The following is a 23,739-nucleotide window of genomic DNA, read 5'->3' as shown; positions in this document are numbered from 1 at the left end:
GAACTTGAAGAATTGAAAAACTTGAACTTGAATCTTATGTAACCATGAACTACCAGTTCTATCATGAATGTAACCAAAGTGTGTAAAACATGACGTTAAATAATAAATAATTAAATTAAATTAATGTTCACTGGTGGTTTAAAGGAGAACAGCTTTTCTTAATATTGTATTATTACACGGCTGTTTCTTAAAAAAATGGAAACAGCCGAATGTAACTGTTCCTTTGGATTGAAGAGAGTGCGCAGGCGCAGGCGCAGTCGGGACTCGGCGTTCCCCCTGAATGGGGCCCCGCAGTAAAATGAGATCAGATCGCGGTGCGGAGCGGTAGAGTGCAGTAAAGTCAGTGCTGTGGAGTCAGTGCTGCTGAGCCAGAGCTGGGGATTAAGTGCGGGATCTGCGGATCGATCAAACCGGTAACAGAAGCTCAGTAACCGGTAACAGAAGCTCTCTATACCGCTGGATCTGTACTGTCAACTCGATCTAACAGCAGGACTACAGTACTGTCCTCTGTCTACTGCAGCTGGCATGAGCTAACATGGAAACCAAACCTTTTTTATCACTCGGTAAGTTTCGCTTTTAACGGGGAATGTAGTTTGTATAGAGCGGGAATATTGGATTAACATCTGTACTATACTCCCACATCTGTGCTTCACTATACTGTACACTTACTCCTGTACTATACTCCAGCAGCTGTTTTACCATACTGTACACTCCAAAACACTTCTGTACTATACTCCCACATCTGCACAATACTGTACACTTACTCCTGTACTATACTCCAGCAGCTGTTTTACCATACTGTACACTCCAAAACACTTCTGTACTATACTCCCACATCTGTCTTTCACTATACTGTACTCTAACTTCTGTGCTATACTCCAGCAGCTGTTTTACCATACTGTACACTCCAAAACACTTCTGTACTATACTCCCACATCTGTCTTTCACTATACTGTACTCTAACTTCTGTACTATACTCCAACAGCTGTTTTACCATACTGTACACTCCAAACACTTCTGTACTATACTCCCACATCTGTCTTTCACTATACTGTACTCTAACTTCTGTACTATACTCCAACAGCTGTTTTACCATACTGTACACTCCAAACACTTCTGTACTATACTCCCACAGCTGTCTTTCACTATACTGTACTCTAACTTCTGTACTATACTCCAACAGCTGTTTTACCATACTGTACACTCCAAAACACTTCTGTACTATACTCCCACATCTGTCTTTCACTATACTGTACTCTAACTTCTGTAGTATACTCCAACAGCTGTTTTACCATACTGTACACTCCAAACACTTCTGTACTATACTCCCACATCTGTCTTTCACTATACTGTACTCTAACTTCTGTACTATACTCCAACAGCTGTTTTACCATACTGTACACTCCAAACACTTCTGTACTATACTTCCACAGCTGTCTTTCACTATACTGTACTCTAACTTCTGTACTATACTCCAACAGCTGTTTTACCATACTGTACACTCCAAACACTTCTGTACTATACTCCCACAGCTGTCTTTCACTATACTGTACTCTAACTTCTGTACTATACTCCAACAGCTGTTTTACCATACTGTACACGCCAAACACTTCTGTACTATACTTCCACAGCTGTCTTTCACTATACTGTACTCTCACTTCTGTGCTATACTCCCACAGCTGTCTTTCACTATATTTTACTCTCACTTCTGTACTATACCGCCACAGCTGTTTTACAATACTGTACACTCACTTCTGTACTATACTTCCACAGCTGTCTTTCACTATACTGTACTCTAACTTCTGTACTATACTCCAACAGCTGTTTTACCATACTGTACACTCCAAACACTTCTGTACTATACTTCCACAGCTGTCTTTGACTATACTGTACTCTCACTTCTGTACTATACTCCCACAGATGTCTTTCACTATATTTTACTCTCACTTCTGTACTATACCGCCACAGCTGTTTTACAATACTGTACACTCACTTCTGTACTATACTCCCACAGCTGTCTTTCACAATACTGTACACTTACTCCTGTACTATACTCCAACAGCTGTTTTACCATACTGTACACTTCAAAACACTTCTGTACTATACTCCCACATCTGTCTTTCACTATACTGTACTCTCACTTCTGTACTATACTCCAACAGCTGTCTTTCACTATATTTTACTCTTACTTCTGTACTATACTCCCACAGCTGTCTTTCACTGTACTTTACTCTCACTTCTGTACTATACTCCCACAGCTGTCTTTGACTATACTGTACTCTCACTTCTGTACTATACTCCCACAGCTGTCTTTCACTGTACTTTACTCTCACTTCTGTACTATACTCCCACAGCTGTCTTTCACTGTACTTTACTCTCACTTCTGTACTATACTCCAACAGCTGTCTTTCACTATACTTTACTCTCACTTCTGTACTATACTCCCACAGCTGTCTTTCACTATATTTTACTCTCAATTCTGTACTATACTCCCACAGCTGTCTTTGACTATTCTGTACTCTCACTTCTGTACTATACTCCCACAGCTGTCTTTCACTATACTTTACTCTCACTTCTGTACTATACTCCCAGAGCTGTTTTACAATACTGTACACTCACTTCTGTACTATACTCCCACAGCTGTCTTTCACTATACTGTACACTTACTTCTGTACTATACTCCCACAGCTGTATTTCACTATACTGTACTCTCACTTCTGTACTATACTCCCACAGCTGTTTTACCATACCATACACTCCAAACACTTCTGTACTATACTGCCACAGCTGTTTTACAATACTGTACACTCACTTTTGTACTATACTCCCACAGCTGTCTTTCACAATACTGTACACTTACTCCTGTACTATATTCCAACAGCTGTTTTACCATACCATACACTCCAAACACTTCTGTACTATACTGCCACAGCTGTCTTTCACTATACTGTACTCTCACTTCTATACTATACTCTCACAGCTATGTTTCACAATACTTTACTCTCACTTCTGTACTATACTCCCACAGCTGTGCTGTTTTACAGTGGTGTACACTCCCCACTGTACTATACTCCTATAACTGTGTTTCTTGCTACTTTACAATCACCACTGCACTGTACTCTCCTAAACCGGTTTCACGCCTCTGCACAGTCACTACTTTCCTACGCTTGTGTTTAATACTACTGTTCACTCATTACTGTACTATACTCTCATATAGCTGTGTTTTTCACACTACTGTCCACTGACTGCTGTACTATACTTTCTTATAGCTGTTTCACAATACTGTACTCACTAATGTACGATACTCTCATATAACTGTGTGTTTCACAATACTGTACTCACTACTGTACTATACTCTCATATAACTGTGTTTCACAATACTGTACTCACTACTGTATGATACTCTTATATAGACATTTTTTGACATTGTACTGTTATTGTTCTGTTCACCCATGTACTACACTTTCACTGCTGTTTTTCACACCACTTACTATACTGTGCTATACCTCTGTTTTTTTTACACTACCGCACATTATACTGTACTTAACTTATAGCTGTTTTCACACTACTGTACACTCATTTATGAACTAAAGTCTTTTATAGCTTTGACATTACTGTACACTGTACCTTAATGTCTGTGTTTCAAACACATGTACACTTACTCCTATTCTGTACTTCCACAGTTGTGTTTCGCACTACTGTATATGTACAGTACTGTACTCTCATAGCTGTGTTTTACACTATTGCACATCACTACTGTACTCTACCTTAAATAGATGTGTTTAACACTACTTTATACACTACAGCATGCTACAGCACTCTGGTGCTGCTTACACAGTATTTTTGGTTCACTCTCTGTACTTTGCACTATTCACTGACTATCTAATCAGTCCTACTGCTAAATAGTTTCTCAATGATGAATTGCTACCACCACTGTATTTTACATTAGGAATGATGTTACCTGAAATTCAAGCCACTTTAGCACTGTGTCACTCTTAACTGTACATCTCCATGGCAGGTCCCCCTTTGCACAAAGCAAGGTCCATAAAGACATAGCATGATGGTTTTGGTGTGTTGACCTGCACTGAACTTTGATTGAACACCTTTGGGATGAATTGGAAGGTGGATGGAAAGCCAGGCCTACTCCGTCAACATCAGGTTCTGAGCTCTTTTGCGCCAACTGAAGGGTTTTGAAATTAAAGGTCATACAAGCTCCTGATCAGGTGTTCACATACTGTTAGCCATTTAGTATAGATTTCGATATGTTAGCATTATGATAAATCTGAATATGATGAGTATTGACGGGTTTGCTCAATATTAATATTTTACCAGCCCATGGTACTGCTGAGTATTCGATGTGGCTCTCGGGTGGTGTTGCAGTAAATTACCAATCCCCAGCTGTGCCATGGGCCAGTTGAATACCCAGCAGTACCATGGGTGGGTTGATTACCCAGCAGTACCATGGGCTAGTCAAAAACCCAGATGTACCATGGGCTGGTCGAATACCCAGCAGTACCATGGGCTGGTAAAATACCCAGCAGTACCATGGGCTGGTCGAATACTCAGCAGTAACATGGGCTGGTTGAATACCCAGCTGTGCCATGGGCTGGTTGAATACCCAGCAGTAACATGGGCTGGTTGAATACCCAGCTGTGCCATGGGCTGGTTGAATACCCAGCTGTACCATGGGCTGGTTGGGCGTTTACACACAGACTTGATCATCTGTGTCTGAGAGGGGATGGCTGAGGCCCTGTGATAGACTGGTGTCCTGTCTGAAGTGTGTTCTGAACTCAAGAGCTCCAACACACCTAACATATTAGACCTCTGCATCACCTGAGCATTTTAGACAAAACTAATAATAATAAAACAGAGGGAAAAGCTTAAACTTTGCCTCCAGTCACTGTCTGTGAGGAGTTTGCCATGTTTTCTATTGTTCTTAAGAGTTTCTACCTGGTACTTTGGTTTCTTGACAACATACCATTAGGCAGATAGGGCCTGCTCTAAATTGTCCCTAGGTATAAATAAGAAAGTGTGATGCCCTGCAATAAATTGAAATCTGTCTGAAATGTGTTCCTGCCTAGAAGTAGGTTCGTGACCCACTGTGACCCTGATGGTGATGAAGTAGTTACCAAAGATAAATGAGTTAAGAACTCATTTTTAAGTAATTGTGCAATAATACTTTCTACTTATTACCAAATTTTACCATTTCTTAAAGTTGAATATGTGATGCAGACATTTACTTGTATAGTTTCCAAAGGTCAATAGTGGGGACACGCTGTTTAAAAGGACAGTCCCAAGTGCATGGGTGTTGGTGGGAAGTGCAGGGCATCTCTCTAAGACTGCACAAGGTGTTCAGGACCACCCCAATAAAACAGGACCAGTTGGGTTTACAGCATGGTGCTTTAGTAGTTGTGAGGATGTGAATGGTGATTTGTGAATGTCTGCAGCTGTCGGTTTTATTGGGGAGCTTTTAAAAGGAAAGTTAATTGCTTAAAGTGACAGCGGCTCACAGACACCCTCCAGCCACTGTCTGGCTCCGTATCAAAGCTTGCATGGCTTCTTTTCTAGACAAGCACCAAATTGCACTTTGGGAATTTCACACACAAACACACCGTTTTGAGAGACCTAGGATTTGATAATCTGATTATTCAGTGCTCACATGGCAATACTACAATTACTTTAATCAGAGTAAAGCCACCAGGTTTTAGTCTAATTTTAGGCTGATGAAATATGAAGTAACTTCATTTTCTTTTAGACGCTTGGGTGGGGCAGCGGTAAACTGTCCTAATTCACTACGGCTGGGATCATACCGCTAGGATGATTCAAAGGGTCTGTGACTGACAGGGGCACAAAAATTGAGCATTAGAGCATTAGATTGGTGCTCAATGTGATATATTTTCATGAGTCCCCAAATTAATCAGAACATTTGGAGGTCACCAAAAAATGCATGTGGTAAACAAATGTGATAAACAAATCACTTGATGTGTGTCCCACTGGAGTTCAGATTAATCAAACTATGTCTTTTGGACAGGGGTCAATCTGCAACCCAAACTGCTGTCACAAATTAAAAGCCTATATTTTATCTAATTAACTTTAGCATTTGATGTGGCTGAATCTACTGAATTTAGTAATTTGGAACAGTGTCCAAATACTTTGGGCCGGCAGTGTATCTAAAGACTTACATAAATTAGGATGAAGTTTGTTATCTAGAAAATACTGAAAAGCTGTTTTTGTCAATGATTTGCTTTGTGTGCAGTATGCAATGCTATATTGATAACAGCGGGTTCAGTTGCCCTTTGTACTACGAACTTTTATTTTCGTATACTGGTCGCATGGCTCACTCACGCTGATCATGCTAAATGCAGAACCGTACGCGGCAGAATAAACCGTGACCCTCTCGTCATGACTATCACAAGACAAAAATACAGATTACTCCTATTTGATCTTCTTTCTAAATCACTTTGAGTTAATGGACTTGGCATTTTAATCCTGGCATTGAGACAGACCAGCAGAATGTGTCACGCCGCTCTCATCTGCTCTGTCTCACTTCATGTGGTAGTAAACACCTGAATGTGTGTGTACTCTTCTTTGTCTGAAGCACGCTGGGTCACTGTTGAACCTGGCAGCTGCTGAAGGAAGGCTTGTTAGTCGTGTTGTGCGGAACAGGGAAAACGGGGCCTTATGAGCTTTAATTTGCTCCAGGTGGAAGTTTTTCTATGTATCACGGTTTCTCCCTCTCACACTCGGCAGCTCCTTTGATGGCAAGACTGCTATTTCTCTGAAGCCTTGATACCGGGCGGCACAGTTCAGTCGGCCTTTCCGCCGGGGTGAGATGCCAGCACACTTATCTCCTTTTGGGAACTTACCATGTTGCAGCATTTCTTTGGGAAAGCGGATTGCCCCCAGTGGTGGTTGCGGTCCTGCTTCTGCTTCCATAGGTTGGTCTTGTCTTGTGTAGTGGGTCAGTTGGTGTGATTGAGGTGCTGGTTGGTGCTGAGGGCTTTTCCTTTTTCAAAGAATGAGTTGTCACAGATGGCCATTTTTGACAACCAGTTCTCAGTTCTGCGTTATCCCTGTTCTATCCACTTTGTTATTTTGGTCACCTTATTTATTTGCAAGTGTTCTCCTTTTGTTATTGGCTTTTTAGCCCCAGTATTGCTCTACCTTGGTTAAATAGCGAGGAGTGACTCACCATATTACACACTGTAATAGCTTAAAATGCTATTAAAATTTGCTACATTTGAGACTTGATAATGAGATGGACAGCTGAAAACCAGGCACAAAATTTTAAGGGCAAACTTGTTGTTCTCAGATGGAACTTTGACCCTTAACACAAGCAGATGTACAGGATTTTTGTGGGTTTTAGTGTTGATTTAGTGCATCCATGCAAAATTCTTATTTCCTATAAAATGCATAAAATAATTTGTAAATAATTTAAATTACCTAGTGCACAGTGCCATCTCAAGCCCAATTTGAGAACCTGCCCAAGCCTAAACAACACAAATACACAAGAACAGGCACTTTCAGCTAAACAGGACCTGATTCTTAATGCAACACAAGCATATGCTGCATTCTGAGCCTTGCAGCAAGCGGCTGTACGTCTCCTGTTACGCCCAAAAAGTGTTTGACTGTCGTGGCATTTAATATTTAAATATTGTTAAATAATTGAATCAAAATCTTGCTGGGTCTGAGTGAGTTTGGCAGTACAGACATATTTATGACACTTCAGCAGCTCTACATTCCCACTGACACAAAAACTGTCAGGTAAAAGTGGAACGAGCTTCAGGGCTGATTTGTGAGTTTGTCGATCTAATAAGCTTTGGTGTTTAGGACCCCCAGAGTAACATAACAACACACTGTGAGTATGTAAGTAAGTAAGTATAGTAAGTAAGTAGATAGAGGACAGTCTATTCTATTCTATTCTATTCTATTCTATTCTATTCTATTCTATTCTATTCTATTCTATTCTATTCTATTCTATTCTATTCTATTCTATTCTATTCTATTCTATTCTATGTATAAGTGGGCTCTCACTTGCACTGCATTGGCCTGATGTTACCACTTGAGTTTACATACTTGTGTAAAGTATGCAAAGTAGCACTCACAGCGTGCATTGCTCACATACTTGAGTTTTTACATTGGATGACTTTCCTGGTCCTGGGTTTGGGACTAACGCTCTCTTGCCTCCTGTACCACCGCCACACTGGGTAAGGAGAGCTGAGACTATCATGCACCTCCTCTGACATGCACACAGTAGCCGGCTGTATCTTTTCACCTGCCAGTAACGAGGTCTCACAGAGAACCGTACCGAACCGTACCGAGAGAAACAGTCAATTGTGCCTGTTTGGATGCCCGGCCAGTTCGATAGCACAGCCTGGGATCTTTTCTACAGAGAATGATTATCTGTCTCCTGTAATTACAGCCTGCATAAGAAGTCACAATTCTGTGTTTACTCATGAGGCGTTATTTCTAGTGTTTCCTCCCTTGTCTGCACTGTACTGATTATGTAAATGAGCTCCCTATTGTGCCCAACAATCTAATTACTGGTTCCTGATGCATGTGGGTGGATTGTTCCACTGTGTGCTGAAAACACATTAAAACTTGATGAAAGTCGTTTTCCTTTGCACAGTGTAGTTAAAAATAACCCAAACTACAAATTCCAAATGTTATATTACTGTTTATAGATGTATTTATATAAGAAAAATATTTAATGTGCTGCCGGAGAGGGGAAACAATTTCCCCAAATCTAATCAGCTTTGGCAATCTCAGGTGATTGATGTGGCAGGAGCGGAAGAAACGGTGCAGGTTTCTCATATAAAAACCGATGCGGTGCGTTCCTGTGATACATGTGACATGAAATTGATTTACAGTCATGTCCCTGCATTCTTTCAGAAAATGCACCACGTATTCCAGAAAATTCTTGCAATTAAGCATAGGTATTCTTTCACACTCCAGAAATAGACTGGCACCTTCTCACAATTGTAAGAAAAAATTAAATCTCATTAATGTGATGCTCTTTTAATTTGTACCTAGACTCACCTTAAGTAAAATGTGCTGGAAATATGGAACTCACACTTGCAATCAGTTTAAATATAGGAACGTTAAATTGATTTTTGTGTCTGTGTGCACCACACTGAGCTTGGAGAAAAGAAAGAAAAGCAAAGAATTGTTCAAGGATGTGATAAACAAAATTGTGCAAAATCATGAACAGTCTCAAGGCTACAAGTCCATCTTGTCCATCAGAAAACTTAGGCTAATGCTCATGTGTTCACTGTGCACAGTTTAGCAGCAGCATGGGCCTGTTTTCTGCAGAAATGTAAAGCTTTCTTGACTGTAGACAGTGTCACCCATGTTTCAGCAGCACCTGATTCATTGCAGACCTGTTTTTGGTTGTTCTTGGATTCTATATGACCCTCCTGACAACTTTCCTTTTAGCACATAATGCAGAGTTTGGGTGTTCTTTTTGATTTGGGCATAGAGACAACTGTTCCATGTACTTTGTAGTAGGTGCAGATGAACTAGCCCTTATTTATATGGACACAGTGAAGTCACTGGAAGTCACAAGGACAACAAAGAGTTTCTATATTTTATTTTTTGACCCCCAAAATATTGGCATATTTATAAAACCTTTAATAAAATTGTATTTATTTATTTATTTATTTATGGGACAAAAAGCAATTGTTTAGTCACATATATACATGGCATTCATTTATATGTGCAAATTTTTAAATGTAACTGTAACAGTAAGATTGTAATTTTAACCTCTAGGTTTTAATAAAATTGCTGCCCCTCTTTAGTTATTGCATTAAAATATTTTTGCAGCAGAAATTATTGACTGTGTTAGACATTAAAAATGAAAGTTTGCACCACAAAGACATTTTATTACAGTGATTTATCTGTATTTTCGGCCGACGCTCTAGTCTCTGAGTCTCGTGCTGTTTTTTGTTGAAATATGACTTTAACGATATGTTGTGGAACTCCACACCCGCTATTAACGTCAAGCCAGTTTGACTAGAATTTGTTAGCCTTGCTCTTTGTTTGTTCTTAAAGAAACAGCAGTGTGGGGGAAGGATTTTTATTTAATATACTTCCACTGTGTGTATCTACTACACATTCATATAAATACAAAAAAGATTAATTTATATCTTATTTTCATTTTTATTAACCACTGGGTGGGTGTAGTTTTAGTGGGAAACCCTGGCACAAGGCAGGAACATCCTGGATAGGGCAGCAATCCATTGCAGAGGCATAGCCATGTCAAATATGTATTTATCAGCATCTTTAAACAGAAAATGACAAGGAAAATGTATTTAGAAATTAAAATAAATAAATAATATTAGTACTTTGTTGCTGAATATTGCAGCTTAGAGACTAGAAGTAGAGGCTTAGAATTCACATTTTGCAGCATTGTGGGATCATTTTGGCTACGTTTCTCTTGGCAAGTTGTTTATTTGCTATTTTAAATGTTTGGCTGTTTTAGTTGTGAAATTCTTGTGAAAACATTCAGTTCTCTGATTAAATCGATTTCTTTTTTTATTTTTGTCCTGGTATATTTCTATATTAATGCTCCCATACCCATGCAGCCGCATTTCATGATGTGTTCTTTTTACCCTTACTGCGTGTATGATGGTTTTGGGATCATATGTGCAACCTTTCTCAAACATGACTAAACATGGTTACATTTTTGTTAAAGAGATGAATTCAGTGCAGTTTATTGGATATTGGTTTCCGTTTAACTGTTCCTTCTGATTTCAGATCATTCTACAATGATCAAGTAACTGCTGGCTTTTTTCTCATTCTGCTATGAAAAAAGTCCTGATTTGTGGTTATATAAAGTCTAATAAATTAAAATAGGTGCTCCCCAACCATGGCTGATATATCTTTCCAACCAATGGCAACATGTTTGTTCATCAGACCAGGTGAAATCCCCTCAGACCTTCAAAAAATTTCATTCTTGCTGTCAGAACGATGAAAACAGCCTGATTTATCACTCCAGAGAACACATTTCCACAGCGTCAGAGTCCAGATGCAATGTGTTTTACACCATTCCAGCCGAAGCTTAGCATTGCACATATTTATCTTTGATTTGGTTGCACCTGAGACATGGTAACCCATCTTGTGTGTGTCTCTTGACTGACCAGTCTTGTGCTAAAATTGCTTCCAGGGGCAGTTTTTTGCACATCACAATTACAACACTAACAGTTGACCTGGTGGAAGGGCGTAAATCTAACAAATAGACTCATTGAAACTTGTTGGAAGTCACTGGACTCTCTACTGCCTGTGTTTGTGTATGGAAGGTGCATGGCTTTATTTAGTTTTAATAACTTCCTAAACAGTGGGTGTCCACTTTGTCCATGTATTCCAATCAGAATTGCTTGCCTAGAATCCTTTCACTGATACCTCCCTACCCATTGCTTTGCCGAGTGACTAATGTATTCCTATCTTAAATGAGATCAGATTCTATTTGACTGGTGGATCGGGCTTGTTTGCGCTTATATTTCTGATTGTTGATGGTTGTTTATAGGAGGGAGTGTGTGCAGTGTGTGTGATGTAGTGCAGCAGGAAGTCATAGGAGAACAATGAGGAGGCGAGGAACAGGATGCTGGAGCTATAAGTGTGTCCTAGTGTGTGTGTGTGTGTGTGTGTGTGTGTGTGTATTGTGTGTGTGGTTTGAGAGGTTGTTTACCAAACACTGTCATACATTTTTTAGCTTCTGTGTGTAACATTCAGTAATTGCTGGGATTGTGTGGGTTGGTTGGTTTTTCACTGCTGTGGAGGTCATGTGATGTCTAGATTATCTCATATAAACAGTAATTTCTTCATTTACATTCACTGACCTTTTTATCCTGGCCAGGCTGATGGTCAGAGTCCAGCACAACCTGGAAACACTAGGAGCAAGGCGTGGACACATCTCAGACAGACGGCCAGTCCATCACAACAAGCCAGCCAACAGTCCAGCCAACACACTTTTACATTTACTCACTTATTCACACCTGGGGCAATTCTGAGCAGCCAGTCTAACAAAGAGAGGTGGGAGGAAACTGAAGTACCTAGGGAAAACTCCCACAGTTATGAGGAAAACAGTGACTGGAATGGGGGCAGCTCCATATGGATACTTCTGGTTTTAGGATGTTCAGCAAATAAAGAAATAAATGATACTCACCTTCTGTCAGGCTAATATACAGATCTACCACAATACCAACTATAACATTCAGACCTGGACTCAAGGGTTGCATTTGATAAAGCAATTTCTTTGTGAATATTTTAAGTCCAAAAAGATTCTTTTTTTTGGTCTGTAAACTAAATTGGATCAGTGGGATATGGTAAAAGTATTGAAAAATATTTTTATAAGACATTAGATTTCAATGAAAAAAGGTTGCCAACAGAGGAGCTGGCAAGTGTGTAAGGGAGAAACCATGGTAATTCGCTCCAGGTGGAAGTGTTTCAATTAAACGCTCAACAAGGCACAAATGACAGAACAAGTCAATCAGAAGGACATGATTCCTTAACCGAGGTACACCCGCTAATCTCCACGGCAGGTGGGTTTGTAACAGTCAACCATGAGAGATAAAGAGACAAAAAAAGATACTGATATTTGGTACGTGGTAAATGGTAAAGATATATAAAATATAATTTATAATAGGCCAAAACATTAGTCAACTATCCACCTAATATTTAAGTTTAAGATTTGTGATTATTTATTTATAAATTCATTATGTTGTTGTATTCATGACTTTTAGCTTGTGCTATTAAATGTTTGTTCCATGTAAGAGATTTGCAAAATTCTAAATGTCTTTGTCTTTAATGAAATGCCTACGTAATGTATTGTATAATGGCATTATAAAACCTGCCCAGTGCATTAGAGTCCTAATAAAATGTTTATGATTCAGCTAAACACAAACCCCCATCATTACTGTTTGTAGTCACATTTCTGTGGCTGGCTGAAGCTGTGCGATGAGGTGATGTGTTTTTGTTGTTTTATGTATTTAATCAAAAAGACGTTTCTACTTTAAGGGTTAATCCGATATCCTGAATAAACATGCAGAATTCAAAACTCATTACAAATATCAAACATGTAATTTGAGCATAAGAACACTTCTTGCATTGTGAACTTTCTTTGAGGAAGTTTATAGAGGGAAAGATGGGGAGAGGGTGGAGGAGGGGGAGGTGGAGGAAGAGTCTGGTCGGCATGTCTTTTTCTGGGAAAGTGAGAGGAATGAACTGTGACTGTGAAGTTGAACTCGGGGTCGGGAGTTCCTCTCAGTCGAGGGTAACCTCCCGCCCTTCCTGCCCTTCCTCATCTTTTTCTTTCACTTTCCTACGTTCTTCTCGTTCGCTGCCTGTGTGGATTGGTTTTCCTGAACACTCTCTTACACTCTTTCCACTACGTAAGCATGTCTGTTTTTTATTGCTTGGAGGTACAGTTAGGGGGCCGAGTGAGTTTCACAACTATTTTAGGAATCTGTGGATTCTGCTTATGTTGAGACGTTTTTCCCTCTCACTCACTACAACCGGCGCTCATGTTTCTCTTGTTCCTTTTACCTTGTTCAAATGTGTATATATTTGTTTTAATCAGATGTTGTTAGGGATAGAATTTCAGCTCTTATGAATGGGATTCTGTTCCACAGTGAGTAGAGATTACACATTGTGGTCTGTATTAAGTACACATCTTTTGTTTTAGACTCTAGTCAGACTCCAAACTACAGAGCTACTGTGAAGCCTCTGTTTATATGCAAACATTTGTTCATGTGGACAGTCCTGCAAAACACAGATGTGTCCTGTTTGTCATGAATTACATTAATTTTGTGGATAATATTAAGGAAAATAAGTTAAATGTTTTAATCAGCTTGTAAGGAAAGCAAATTTATTTTTATTACCAAGAGAATCTGGTTTTAAAATATCATTTAATTTAATACAGTGGGTAGCACTATCGCCTCACAGTAAGAAGGTCCTGGGTTCGATCCCCAGGTGGTGCGGTCGGGGTCCATTCTGTGTGGAGTTTGCATGTTCTCCCCGTGTCTGTGTGGGCTTTCTCCGGGAGCTCTGGTTTCCTCCCACAGTCCAAAGACATGCAAGTGAGGTGAATTGGAGATACTACATTGTCCATGACTGAAATTAAACTTGTGAACTGATGAATCTTGTATAACCAGTAACTACCATTTCTGTCATGAATGTAACCAAAGTGTATACCAAACATGATGTTAAAATCCTAATAAATAAATGGAACCTTTGATGTGGAACATTTTACACTACATAGTATTTGATAGAAATGTAAAAATACATTTGTTACAGGGATTAAGACTTTACTTCCCACGGCTAACACAGGCTTCCAAACCAACAAAGCCGGGTGACAATTGATGCCGTTGACGTAGGTCCTCCTCCTGAGCCGGGATCTATAGTCCTAATCAAGAGGCTTAAAGGACAGATTTTTATGATGTTCATGATGTATTGAATTGCACTCCTGATCTTTGACCTTGAGTTTGATTGCCTGGAAACGGGATGGGACGGTGAAATAAAGGATTCTGTTCTGTCTCTGTCGAGTCTTGTAAATGAGGGCTTTACAACAGCCAAGAGTCTCATAAAGAGAACCTCCAATGCTCCAGACTGTAGAGAAGAGCCTCCGAGAGAGGCTAAGAGGATTGAAAATAATGATACAGATAGGAGCACTTGTTATTTTATTAGTTTGCAAATAATGCATTCCAAGGTCATATGTTTCTATAAAAACCAAGGATGATTAACAAATGCAAGGCAGAACACCCACACACTGGCATCTCATATCTGAAACATAACTGACACTTCTTACTTCTCTATAGTACAAACTGCATATTATATACTACATACTGTGTTTGGAAGTGTGTGACTCTCACCCACTTCCTCTTGTGTCACACACTTAGGGTTCCTGAAAAGCCCGTGCTCACTGGCCTCGCAATGTGTGCAGGGCCGGCCAGGCAATGCCGGCAGCTCGCCCACTGCCTGTTCCTGCTTCACGGGCATGTGCCCGCTACACCAGCGCAGGATATCTACAGGTACAGCACATTTACATATACACACATTTGTAGGGGGTTTGTGCATTGGTGTTTTTTTGTGTATTTTTGTCATCATTAGCTCATACTGTTTTGTTTGTTAGATCTATGATAAAAAATCTACGTTAATTAGATATTTCATGTCATTTTTGATAGTAGAAATAACCAGCTGGCTGCTCTACAAGAGGATTTCTATTCTTGTTAGCTATTTTTTGTTTTGTTTTGTTTTTTGTATATGTGAGAGCTCCATGGGACAGCATTTATTTTAGCTAATGTCTTAGCTGTCCGTTTAATTTATTGAGAAATTCTTTTAATTCTGTTATTGTAATATTATAATGTAATAATAAAATAATACAACCCACCAAAATTGTCATCACCATGTTAGGGTCCAGTGGTAATAAATCCAATCGATTCGATTTGCATGTTCTCAACGTGTCTGTGTGGGTTTCCTCTGGGAGCTCCGGTTTCCTCACACAGTCCAAAGACATGCAACTGAGGTGAATTGGAGATACAAAATTGTCCATGACTGTGTTTAATACTGAACTGATGAATCTTGTGTAACAAGTAACTACCGTTTCTGTCAGGAATGTAACCAATGTGTGTAAAACATGATGTTAAAATCCTAATAAATAAGTAAATAAATAGAGTAAATAGTTTCTTATTTGGGTATGTATTACTAAGTTTGGCTAATTTAACTTCTGTATAACATGGCATTATACAGTTGTCATGCAGGGTTGTGACTACAACTCCCAGAATGCAGCAGGAGTTCACTTGGAACTGTTGCCTTGCTTAGCTTCTGAGATCGGACGAGATCAGGCGTTCTCAAGGTGGTGTGGCCGTAAGCAGGCAACAGTTCCGAGCGAACTTCCGCTGCATTCTGGGAGTTGTAGTCACAACCTGGCATGACAACAGTAACCAGAAAAAAGGTTAAATAAAGCATTTTTATAAATAACACTAATGTTCATGTTCAGTACTCGTGACCTAACAGACGTCATCTCAAAGAGCTTGGTCAGTTCTCCCAGTTCCAACCACAGATAGCTGTGGCATGGCTGAATTTCAAAGTCAGGATTTTAGACCCTTATGCCACTAATTTCTTACACACTGTCATTACTCACATGTGTTTTTCAACCATATAAATCAGCTGGTTTAAAAAGTGGTGTAAGTGACAGTGAAATGACCAGAAAGGTGTATTATTTCTGGAGTCTCTTCTAAGTAAGCGACTGCATTTGAAGTGTAAGAGAATGGCATATTATCTGCTTTATGTGGTTAGCGCCCACCACAATTACAGCCTTTTGTCACAACTTCAGAGAAAAGACACAGAACAAAGCAAGGCATGCTGGGTAAAGTAAGCGAAACTCCAGAGGGCAAACATAGCCCAGCTTGTCTGAAGCCTCGTCCTGGCTCTGATGTGGCGCAGCCGCTAAGTCAGCCGTGTTAGATTACTAGCCTTCTATAGAAAATAGATTTACTGGAAAGTGCTGACAGAAGTCCAGCTTTCAGTTTGTAATACCTTTATCATGTATTCATTCATCATGTCATAAAGCTGATTAGGCAGTTAGCATGAAGTGTGCCGCATGAATGCTAAGAAAAGCTAGAGGAGAGGCTGTACAAAGCAGGCCTTGTGCTCTAGTCCCGAAGTTTCTCTAAGAATCAAAGAGACAAGGACAGAAAGAGAGCTGGCGAATGGAAAAGATTATGCACTGGAATGTCTGGGCTGACCTCAAAAAGAGTGAACCAGTTCCTGGAGCCAATCAGATCCTGCTGCTTAGCATTGAGCAAATTTTTTCCTGATGATTGCAGTCGCCATTTCTATAAAACAGTCTGAAGTGTGTGGAGGGCTGAACAGAGCGCGGAGTAGCACACATATGGTATGTGTTGCAAAAATTTGAGTGATAGATGCCTGAGAGGTGAATTGCTGCATAATTGGTTAGATTTTTTCTTTGTGTTTTCAGTAAAAAATCAATGTGGCTTGTTGCAGCAGTGATCACAGGAACTTATGGCTTTAGTCCATTCAGTCCAGTGCAGGAAACTTTAACTGCAACGCCTGTGGCGGTCATCTGTATGGTCAGTCCAAATAACAATGCCATAATTTACTTCAAAGTGGCCTTTAAAAGGCTTCGGGGTTAGATCCCCCTCTCTGATTACTGTCTGGTGTCCTAATGTAGGTGTCCTCTCTGTGCTCCACTTTCCTTTGACTTCCCAACAGTGGACTGGCTTCTGCCCCAAGCTAAAAATGAGTGAAGGTGAATCTGTAAAAGTTTGTGTAGTGTCCTCTGATTGACTGCCTTCTGTCTGAGATGTGCTTTGAAAAGGCTTTAGGCCCACTGCATCAGGATAAAGAACTCTGTATGGACAAAAGTGTGTAGACTAATTACATTTACATTTTTGGCTTTTAGCAGATGCTTTTATCCAATGTGACTTAAAGTCCTGTGACAGTACATTGTCTAAGCAATTGAGAGTTAAGGGCTTTGCTCAAGGGACCAACAGTGGCAACCTGGCAGTGATGGGGCTTAAACCAGCTACCTTTTGATTACTTCCCAGTACCTTAGTCCAGTACCTCGGCTACAACTAATTACTTAGTTTGAGTGTTTTAGTCACATTCATTGCTACCAAGTGTATGAAATCAATTACATAAGGTAGTCGGTTGGGAAAAAGTGGAGGCTCTTGTATCAGTAAAGTGAGGGACAACTTTATATTAAAGCACATGGTTTTGGAATGGAATGTTAAATAAGCCTCCTGTCCAGGATATTCCTGGCTTGTGCCCAGTGTTTCCCGATGTAACCGGATCTGCCGTGACTAGAATAAAGCGGCGATGAAAGTGAAATTAAATTAAATAAAAAAATTATAAGTTGTTTTTCCAAAGCTCCTGTGGTGCATATTTGTACCTCCATTCTGGATATTTTCTTCAAAATCCATGTGGGTCTCCCCTAGGCACTCTCATTTCTTCCGACCTCTCAACCTAAACAAGCCAGTAGGTGTTTTGTCTATTGCTCCTTGTTTTTTGGTGGACTTACGCCCTTGACTGACAATCTGCTTCAAATCGTGGTGAGAATATGTGCTTACTGTAGATAAATAAATGATCAAATGAATTTTACTTCAGCACATCTGCTGATCTGTTACTGTTTATTACTGTATTTTAGTGGGCTGTAGCACATACAGCTCCCCTAAAGGTCTGTTAGAGCAAGCCGAGTAATCCACAACAGTGTTCCAGCCTGTATTGTCATAAATATGCAACCATGACTTTGTCTCTCAGTTCGTCCTTTTCTGTATGTGTGTGTGTGTGTGTGTGTGTGTGTGTGTGTGTGTGTGTGTTTCGATAATGCACAAAAATGGGGCAGTGTGCAATCCCAGCTTAGAGTTTTAGTGAGATAACATGAAGGATTTCCACTGTTCCAGCCTAAATTAGATTCACAAAGAGGATGTACAGATCTGCAGACGACAGGCAACCGTCAAACGTCCTGGATCCTAATCCCCAGCTGATGAATCACATTTCTGTTTGAACTGTAATTTTTATATTCAATGCAGTGTTTGTCCTTTTATATTTTAACTCTTTTGGACAGAGATTAAAGATCTTGCATCAGGTTTTGGTTTTTGTTAATGGGGTGGGGATTTGTGCCATGACAAAGCGGTTATATAAACACGTTTGCTGTAATTTTTATGCATGGATATAATTTCTCAGCTCACAGTGACTCATCATTGAAGAAATGCTTTATGTCTCTTCCAGCTCATAAACTTTGGGCTTCATACATTTCAGAGAGACCTTAGTGAGTCATAAAGAAATAAAACGATATATTTAAACGACATATTTAACATATTTGTGGTGTATTCAAGTGTTTCAAAATTTGCTTCAAACGCTGCAACAAGTACTTAACATAAAATGATCACATTTAGTAATAAAAATACTGTGGTTACCAATTCATTTTATAGTAAATGATTTGGTCTATGACAGTTCACACTTGAAGTAAATGAATGTAAAAATCATTTTGTTCTTTTTAGGGTTTTTTTCCCCTTTATTTCAGTCACACTAGCATTTTTAATCCATTAACAAGTTTGTCATACCGAACGTCATCATTATTTCTGCCATTCTTGTTTGATGTTGTGCCAGTCTAATTAAGTAAACCTTGAAATACCAACAGAAAGTTGTTTAAGCCAACCAGATCTGTCATTAAAACATTGAGGTGACATAATGTTTTATTATATATATTTAAAATAAAAGCTTTCTGCATTACAATTTATTTGAATACTGAAAATATAATGTATATTTATAGGTTCATAATTACTGAAATGTTCTGTAGTCACGTTCAGTAGTTGTATTGAGTAGTAGGCATTGCACGATGGTTACTCAGACCTGAGCTATGTGTTTCCACCACAAGCTGAGCAGGTGTGAATGTTTATCTACAGTCTGGTGTATCTTTTCATCTGTCCATCTTTTAGCGGTGTTTACATTTGAGGTGTCAAATATTCCTGACCAGAGAATGCAGGTGTTCTATAACAAGAAAGTACTACTTCTTTGTCCAGATCAGGATTCCTCAAATGAATCATTAATCATCAAACTATTGGGATTATTGTGTAGATGTGAGGGTAGTTTAGAAATGTACGTATTGCTAGTATATCGCTAACATGGTTGGGTGTAAGCCAATTAAAAAATATATATATATTTCTAGATATCCAAATTTTCCCAATTTTTTTAAAACTGAAAATAGACCATCATAAATCACCGGTTTACTGATAACCTTTAAGTATTCGTCTTATTCGTGTTTATCTACAGTCTGGGGTATCTTTTCATCTGTCCGTCTTTTGGCAGTGTTTACACTTAAGGTGTCAGACATCACTGACCAGAGAGTGCAGGTGTTCTATTACGGGAAAATACTACTTTATTAGGATCAGGATTCAGATTCCTTAAATGAATCATTAATCATCAAACTATTAAGATTATTGTGTAGATGTGAGCGTAGTTTAGAAATGGATTGCTAATGGATTGCTAACTTGTTTGGGTGTAAGCCAATTAAAAAATATATATATTTGTCTATATATCCAAATTTTCCCAATTTGCAAATCACCGATTAACTGATAACCATAAAGTATTCATCTTATTCAAATATTAAGTGTTTATCCACAGTCTGGTGTATCTTTCCATCTGTCCATCTTTTAGCAGTGTTTACACTTGAGACGTCACTGGCCAGAGAGTGCCATAATGAGTTCTATAATGAGAAAATACTACTTCTTTGTTGAAGTTATACTTCATGTATTATTATTTTTTATCCAGATCATTAATGTCTTAACTAAACAAAACTTGCTTTAAAATGAATAAGCAAGGACTTGAAACACCCACAGGAAGACAGAACACACATTTGCTCTAAGTTGTGTCAGTCAGCCAGGTATTTCTTCCACTAAATTAATGACTCTTAACTATAAGCTAATTGCTAGTGGTAAGGACAATGTTACTGCATTAAGATGTTAGTGCTGCAAATTTAAAGACAATGTAAATAGGTGCGTTACTACAGTATCAACCAATTCATCTAACAACCAGACATGGTGGCACAGCTGCTAAAGAGTGTACAGCACAACAACATGAGTCCTGGGGTGCTGTCTGTGAGCATTTCTCATGTTTTTTTCTGTTTCCGTGTGAGTTTTTTTCCTAACATACAGTAGATATTTTCTTATTTAGCCCTGGGTGGAAGTAGGTAAGTAGGTAAATGTTGCCCTACAATAGACTGGCATTCTGTTTAGGGTGGATTCCTTCCTTCTACAAAGCCTTCTGTGTTTCAACTCAAACTTAAATAAATGACACATAACACCTTTAGCTAATATGTCATACTAATCTGCCTCTCTGTGTCAGTGGTTATAAAAAAAAAGCTAATAATTATTTCTTGCTTTGTTGGCATATGTGTTATTATGTACAAAATCTGGCCCTTGGTGAATAAGGGATTCACTTATTTAACTCCTTTTTAACTCTGCACTAATGGGTGCAGTTATGACACGTTAACATGGACAAAATGCATCTTCCCTGCATCAAAATAACCGCCAAATTTCCCCTGCCAAAAATAGTTCTACCAGCTGAACAGGTACAAAATTATAGGTTTGGACTGATGGTGGTTGAAGTGGTTATGTTGGTTTGTGCAGCGGGACTGGTACACCCACTCAAATAACACAATCTACACAATACAATCAGGTTTCTACTGAATCTCTCAGACGGCCATGTGCTGATAAAATCTCCCTCAGGTGCTGTAGATCATAAAGAGAATTTTTTGTTCTCAACAGATTTTAACTGAACTATCATTTATAAGGTGAAACCTTGATGTCAACTCCAGATGTCATTCCTGGCTAACTAATTATTTTAAAAAACCCAGAAAATGTAATTCCTATTCAGACACTTCTCATACTTCCTGTGTGAATTAAAGATAAAAACATAACAATGGTGCAAACAAGCTGCACAAATTGTTTATAATCTGCAGTATGATCTTATCGAGATAATCTGCAGTGATAGAATATGCAGGAAGCTTTGGATTGAGCGGATTTGGTGCTCAGATGGAGATTATGTGAAGAGGTTAGTGCACTAGTGTGGGAAATTTCTGAACTGAGTCACAATTAGACAAAAAGTTACTACAGAATTTTTTTCTGTCTGATTGTATTGAAGTCCAGAGATTTAATGTTTAATCATTTCTATTAATAATTTAGACATTTTGATTTGTTGTCTCATACATGTTGGGGGCATGGCCAAACAGCGTAGCTATTAAGAGGGGCACCTGTCAGTACACTCTCAGTGCTGGTACCAGGTCTGGACAAAAATAAGGAGGGTTGTGTCAGGAGGGGCATCCGGGATAAAAGGTCAGGTACGCAGACCAGAATGACTAGCTATGGTGACCCATGAATATGGGCTGCCAAAAAAAAAGTTATCATCCCCCACTCCCACTTCCCTCCAAAAAAAGACATATGCGTAATTTAATAACATATTTTTGAGATAAACATTTTAAAGTACACACGTAAGGGTGGTAATATTTATGTATTTTTGCAACTGATCTTGCAACTGTCCTGTGTGTAAATGATTGGAGTTTCAAAGTCAACTTAAATATTACACAATCTGCTGGGACTGATCAATTTAGAGGTGTGTAAAGTTAAATAAAGTCTATAATAAAGTTTGACAAAGCTGGTGGCTGTGCTCATATAATTAAGAATAGTTTGACTGCACCCATTAACAATGTAAACGTCTAGTGACTTCTGTACAGATCTTAAAGAGCATAGAATAGATTTTCTCAAGTCAGGAATATCACTTGGAGCCATTTCTAATCAACCTTCGATCTCATGATCATCTGTACAGACAATTATCAGTGACTACAAAGAACATGGAAGAGTAGTCTCTTTGCTAGGGTTGGAAAAAAACAGAACTTTTACCTCATGAGGAGAAGAAATCCCAAGGACAGTTGGATGTAATTCAAGAAAACAAGTCCTCCATGCAGTAAAACCTGCTGAAACACAGGTGTTACTGTCCACAGTCAAGCAAGTGTTTCATCACCATGTACTCAAAGTCTTCCTAGCAACAAACCTGCTCTTTTTAGACTTGTTGCTAATTATGTACACTAAAAGACTTGTCTTCTTGTCTACTCATTGGGTTAGAAGTATGTTTACGGGAAAAGTAAGGCATTGAAACCCAACAACTTCTCAAGCGTTATCAAGCATTAAGTTTTTATTTATAAATGTACACTATATGGCCAAAATTATGCAGACAGCAGACCATGAGCTTAATGAAAAAAAGCTTTGATTTAACAGAGTTTTAGCAGATTTGTGTCCTTGGACTGCTGTCTACTTAAACTAGAGTAGGGAAATGCTTCTTCTGTAAGTCACTCTGAATAAGAGTGTCTGCTTAATGCCAAAAATGTAAATTCCAAAACCATGGGCATTAGTATGGAGTTGTCCCCATTGCAGCTATAACAGTGGATTTCCAATTAGTTAAATTAGGTCTCACAAAAACTGGGCTAGACTTGCTTACTACCTGATTTTATATAATTTTTATAAAATTAATTAATTAATTTTATATAACAGCTTCTGTGTTTGATGTGACACTACAGTATTGAATTGTATGAATAAGAGAGTCCAACATATGGTCATATGGTCATGAGAGAAAGCACTACTTTCATGGCTCGTTTTCTCTCCACTAAACCTTTGTTGATGTTGTGAGCATGCCAGTAGTTCCATCTACTGATTGAACTTGATGATTATAAAGGTTTATTCTCTTTGTATGGACTGAGTGGAGACTAATGAGTCCTGCATGTAATGTTTATGGTATAGAGGAGCTCAAGAGCTGTACAGCATTCACTGTTTACATTCGCCGACTGTGTGAATGCACACATTTGTGCCGGACTACCTGCACCCACGAGACGTGTAACTCCTAGAGAGGTGATGAGTTGGACGAGGGCCAGGAGGGAGTCAGCGCCAAGAGAGACCCGATGCGATCCATGCTATTTGAAGAGAGCAAATGAGTTTCCATACTGACAGCTACACAGGTTGTGAGCTGGCAGAGACGATGCCGTGCAGAGACATTGAAGAAGAACCGAGCGTAAGCGATCGGCGACCATGCGGTGTGTAAATATGGCTTTTTAGTCAAGCTGTCGAAACATTTCAGCTATGTGCGTGCATGGTGTGGTGCACAAACACACGCTCGTAGCTGCGAGACAGTCTGCAGGATGTTTTCATCTCCTGGAACAAGTCCAGACTGAGT

The 23,739-nt window shown here is 39.1% G+C and overlaps 1 protein-coding gene across 3 annotated transcripts in view; it reads left to right on the top strand.

The window, feature by feature from the left end:
• The first annotated feature begins 358 nt into the window (after positions 1-358).
• Positions 359-23,739, top strand: part of rxrab (retinoid x receptor, alpha b) — a 46,591-nt gene continuing 23,210 nt past the window's right edge. For 2 of the 3 annotated variants that reach the window (XM_063018142.1, XM_063018143.1), the window contains exons 1-2: positions 359-563; positions 14,895-15,026. In XM_063018142.1, the coding sequence (XP_062874212.1) occupies positions 536-563; positions 14,895-15,026 (160 nt within the window). In that variant the 5' untranslated portion in view covers positions 359-535. Of the gene's footprint in view, positions 564-13,333; positions 13,389-14,894; positions 15,027-23,739 lie in introns of those variants that run through there. The other variant, XM_063018144.1, reaches the window with a different exon arrangement.

The sequence above is a fragment of the Trichomycterus rosablanca genome, chromosome 21 (genome assembly GCF_030014385.1).
Source record: "Trichomycterus rosablanca isolate fTriRos1 chromosome 21, fTriRos1.hap1, whole genome shotgun sequence".
Taxonomy (NCBI): Eukaryota; Metazoa; Chordata; class Actinopteri; order Siluriformes; family Trichomycteridae; genus Trichomycterus; species Trichomycterus rosablanca.
The sequence above is the reverse complement of the archived record's forward strand: the minus strand, read 5'-3'. Positions and strand labels throughout refer to the sequence as shown.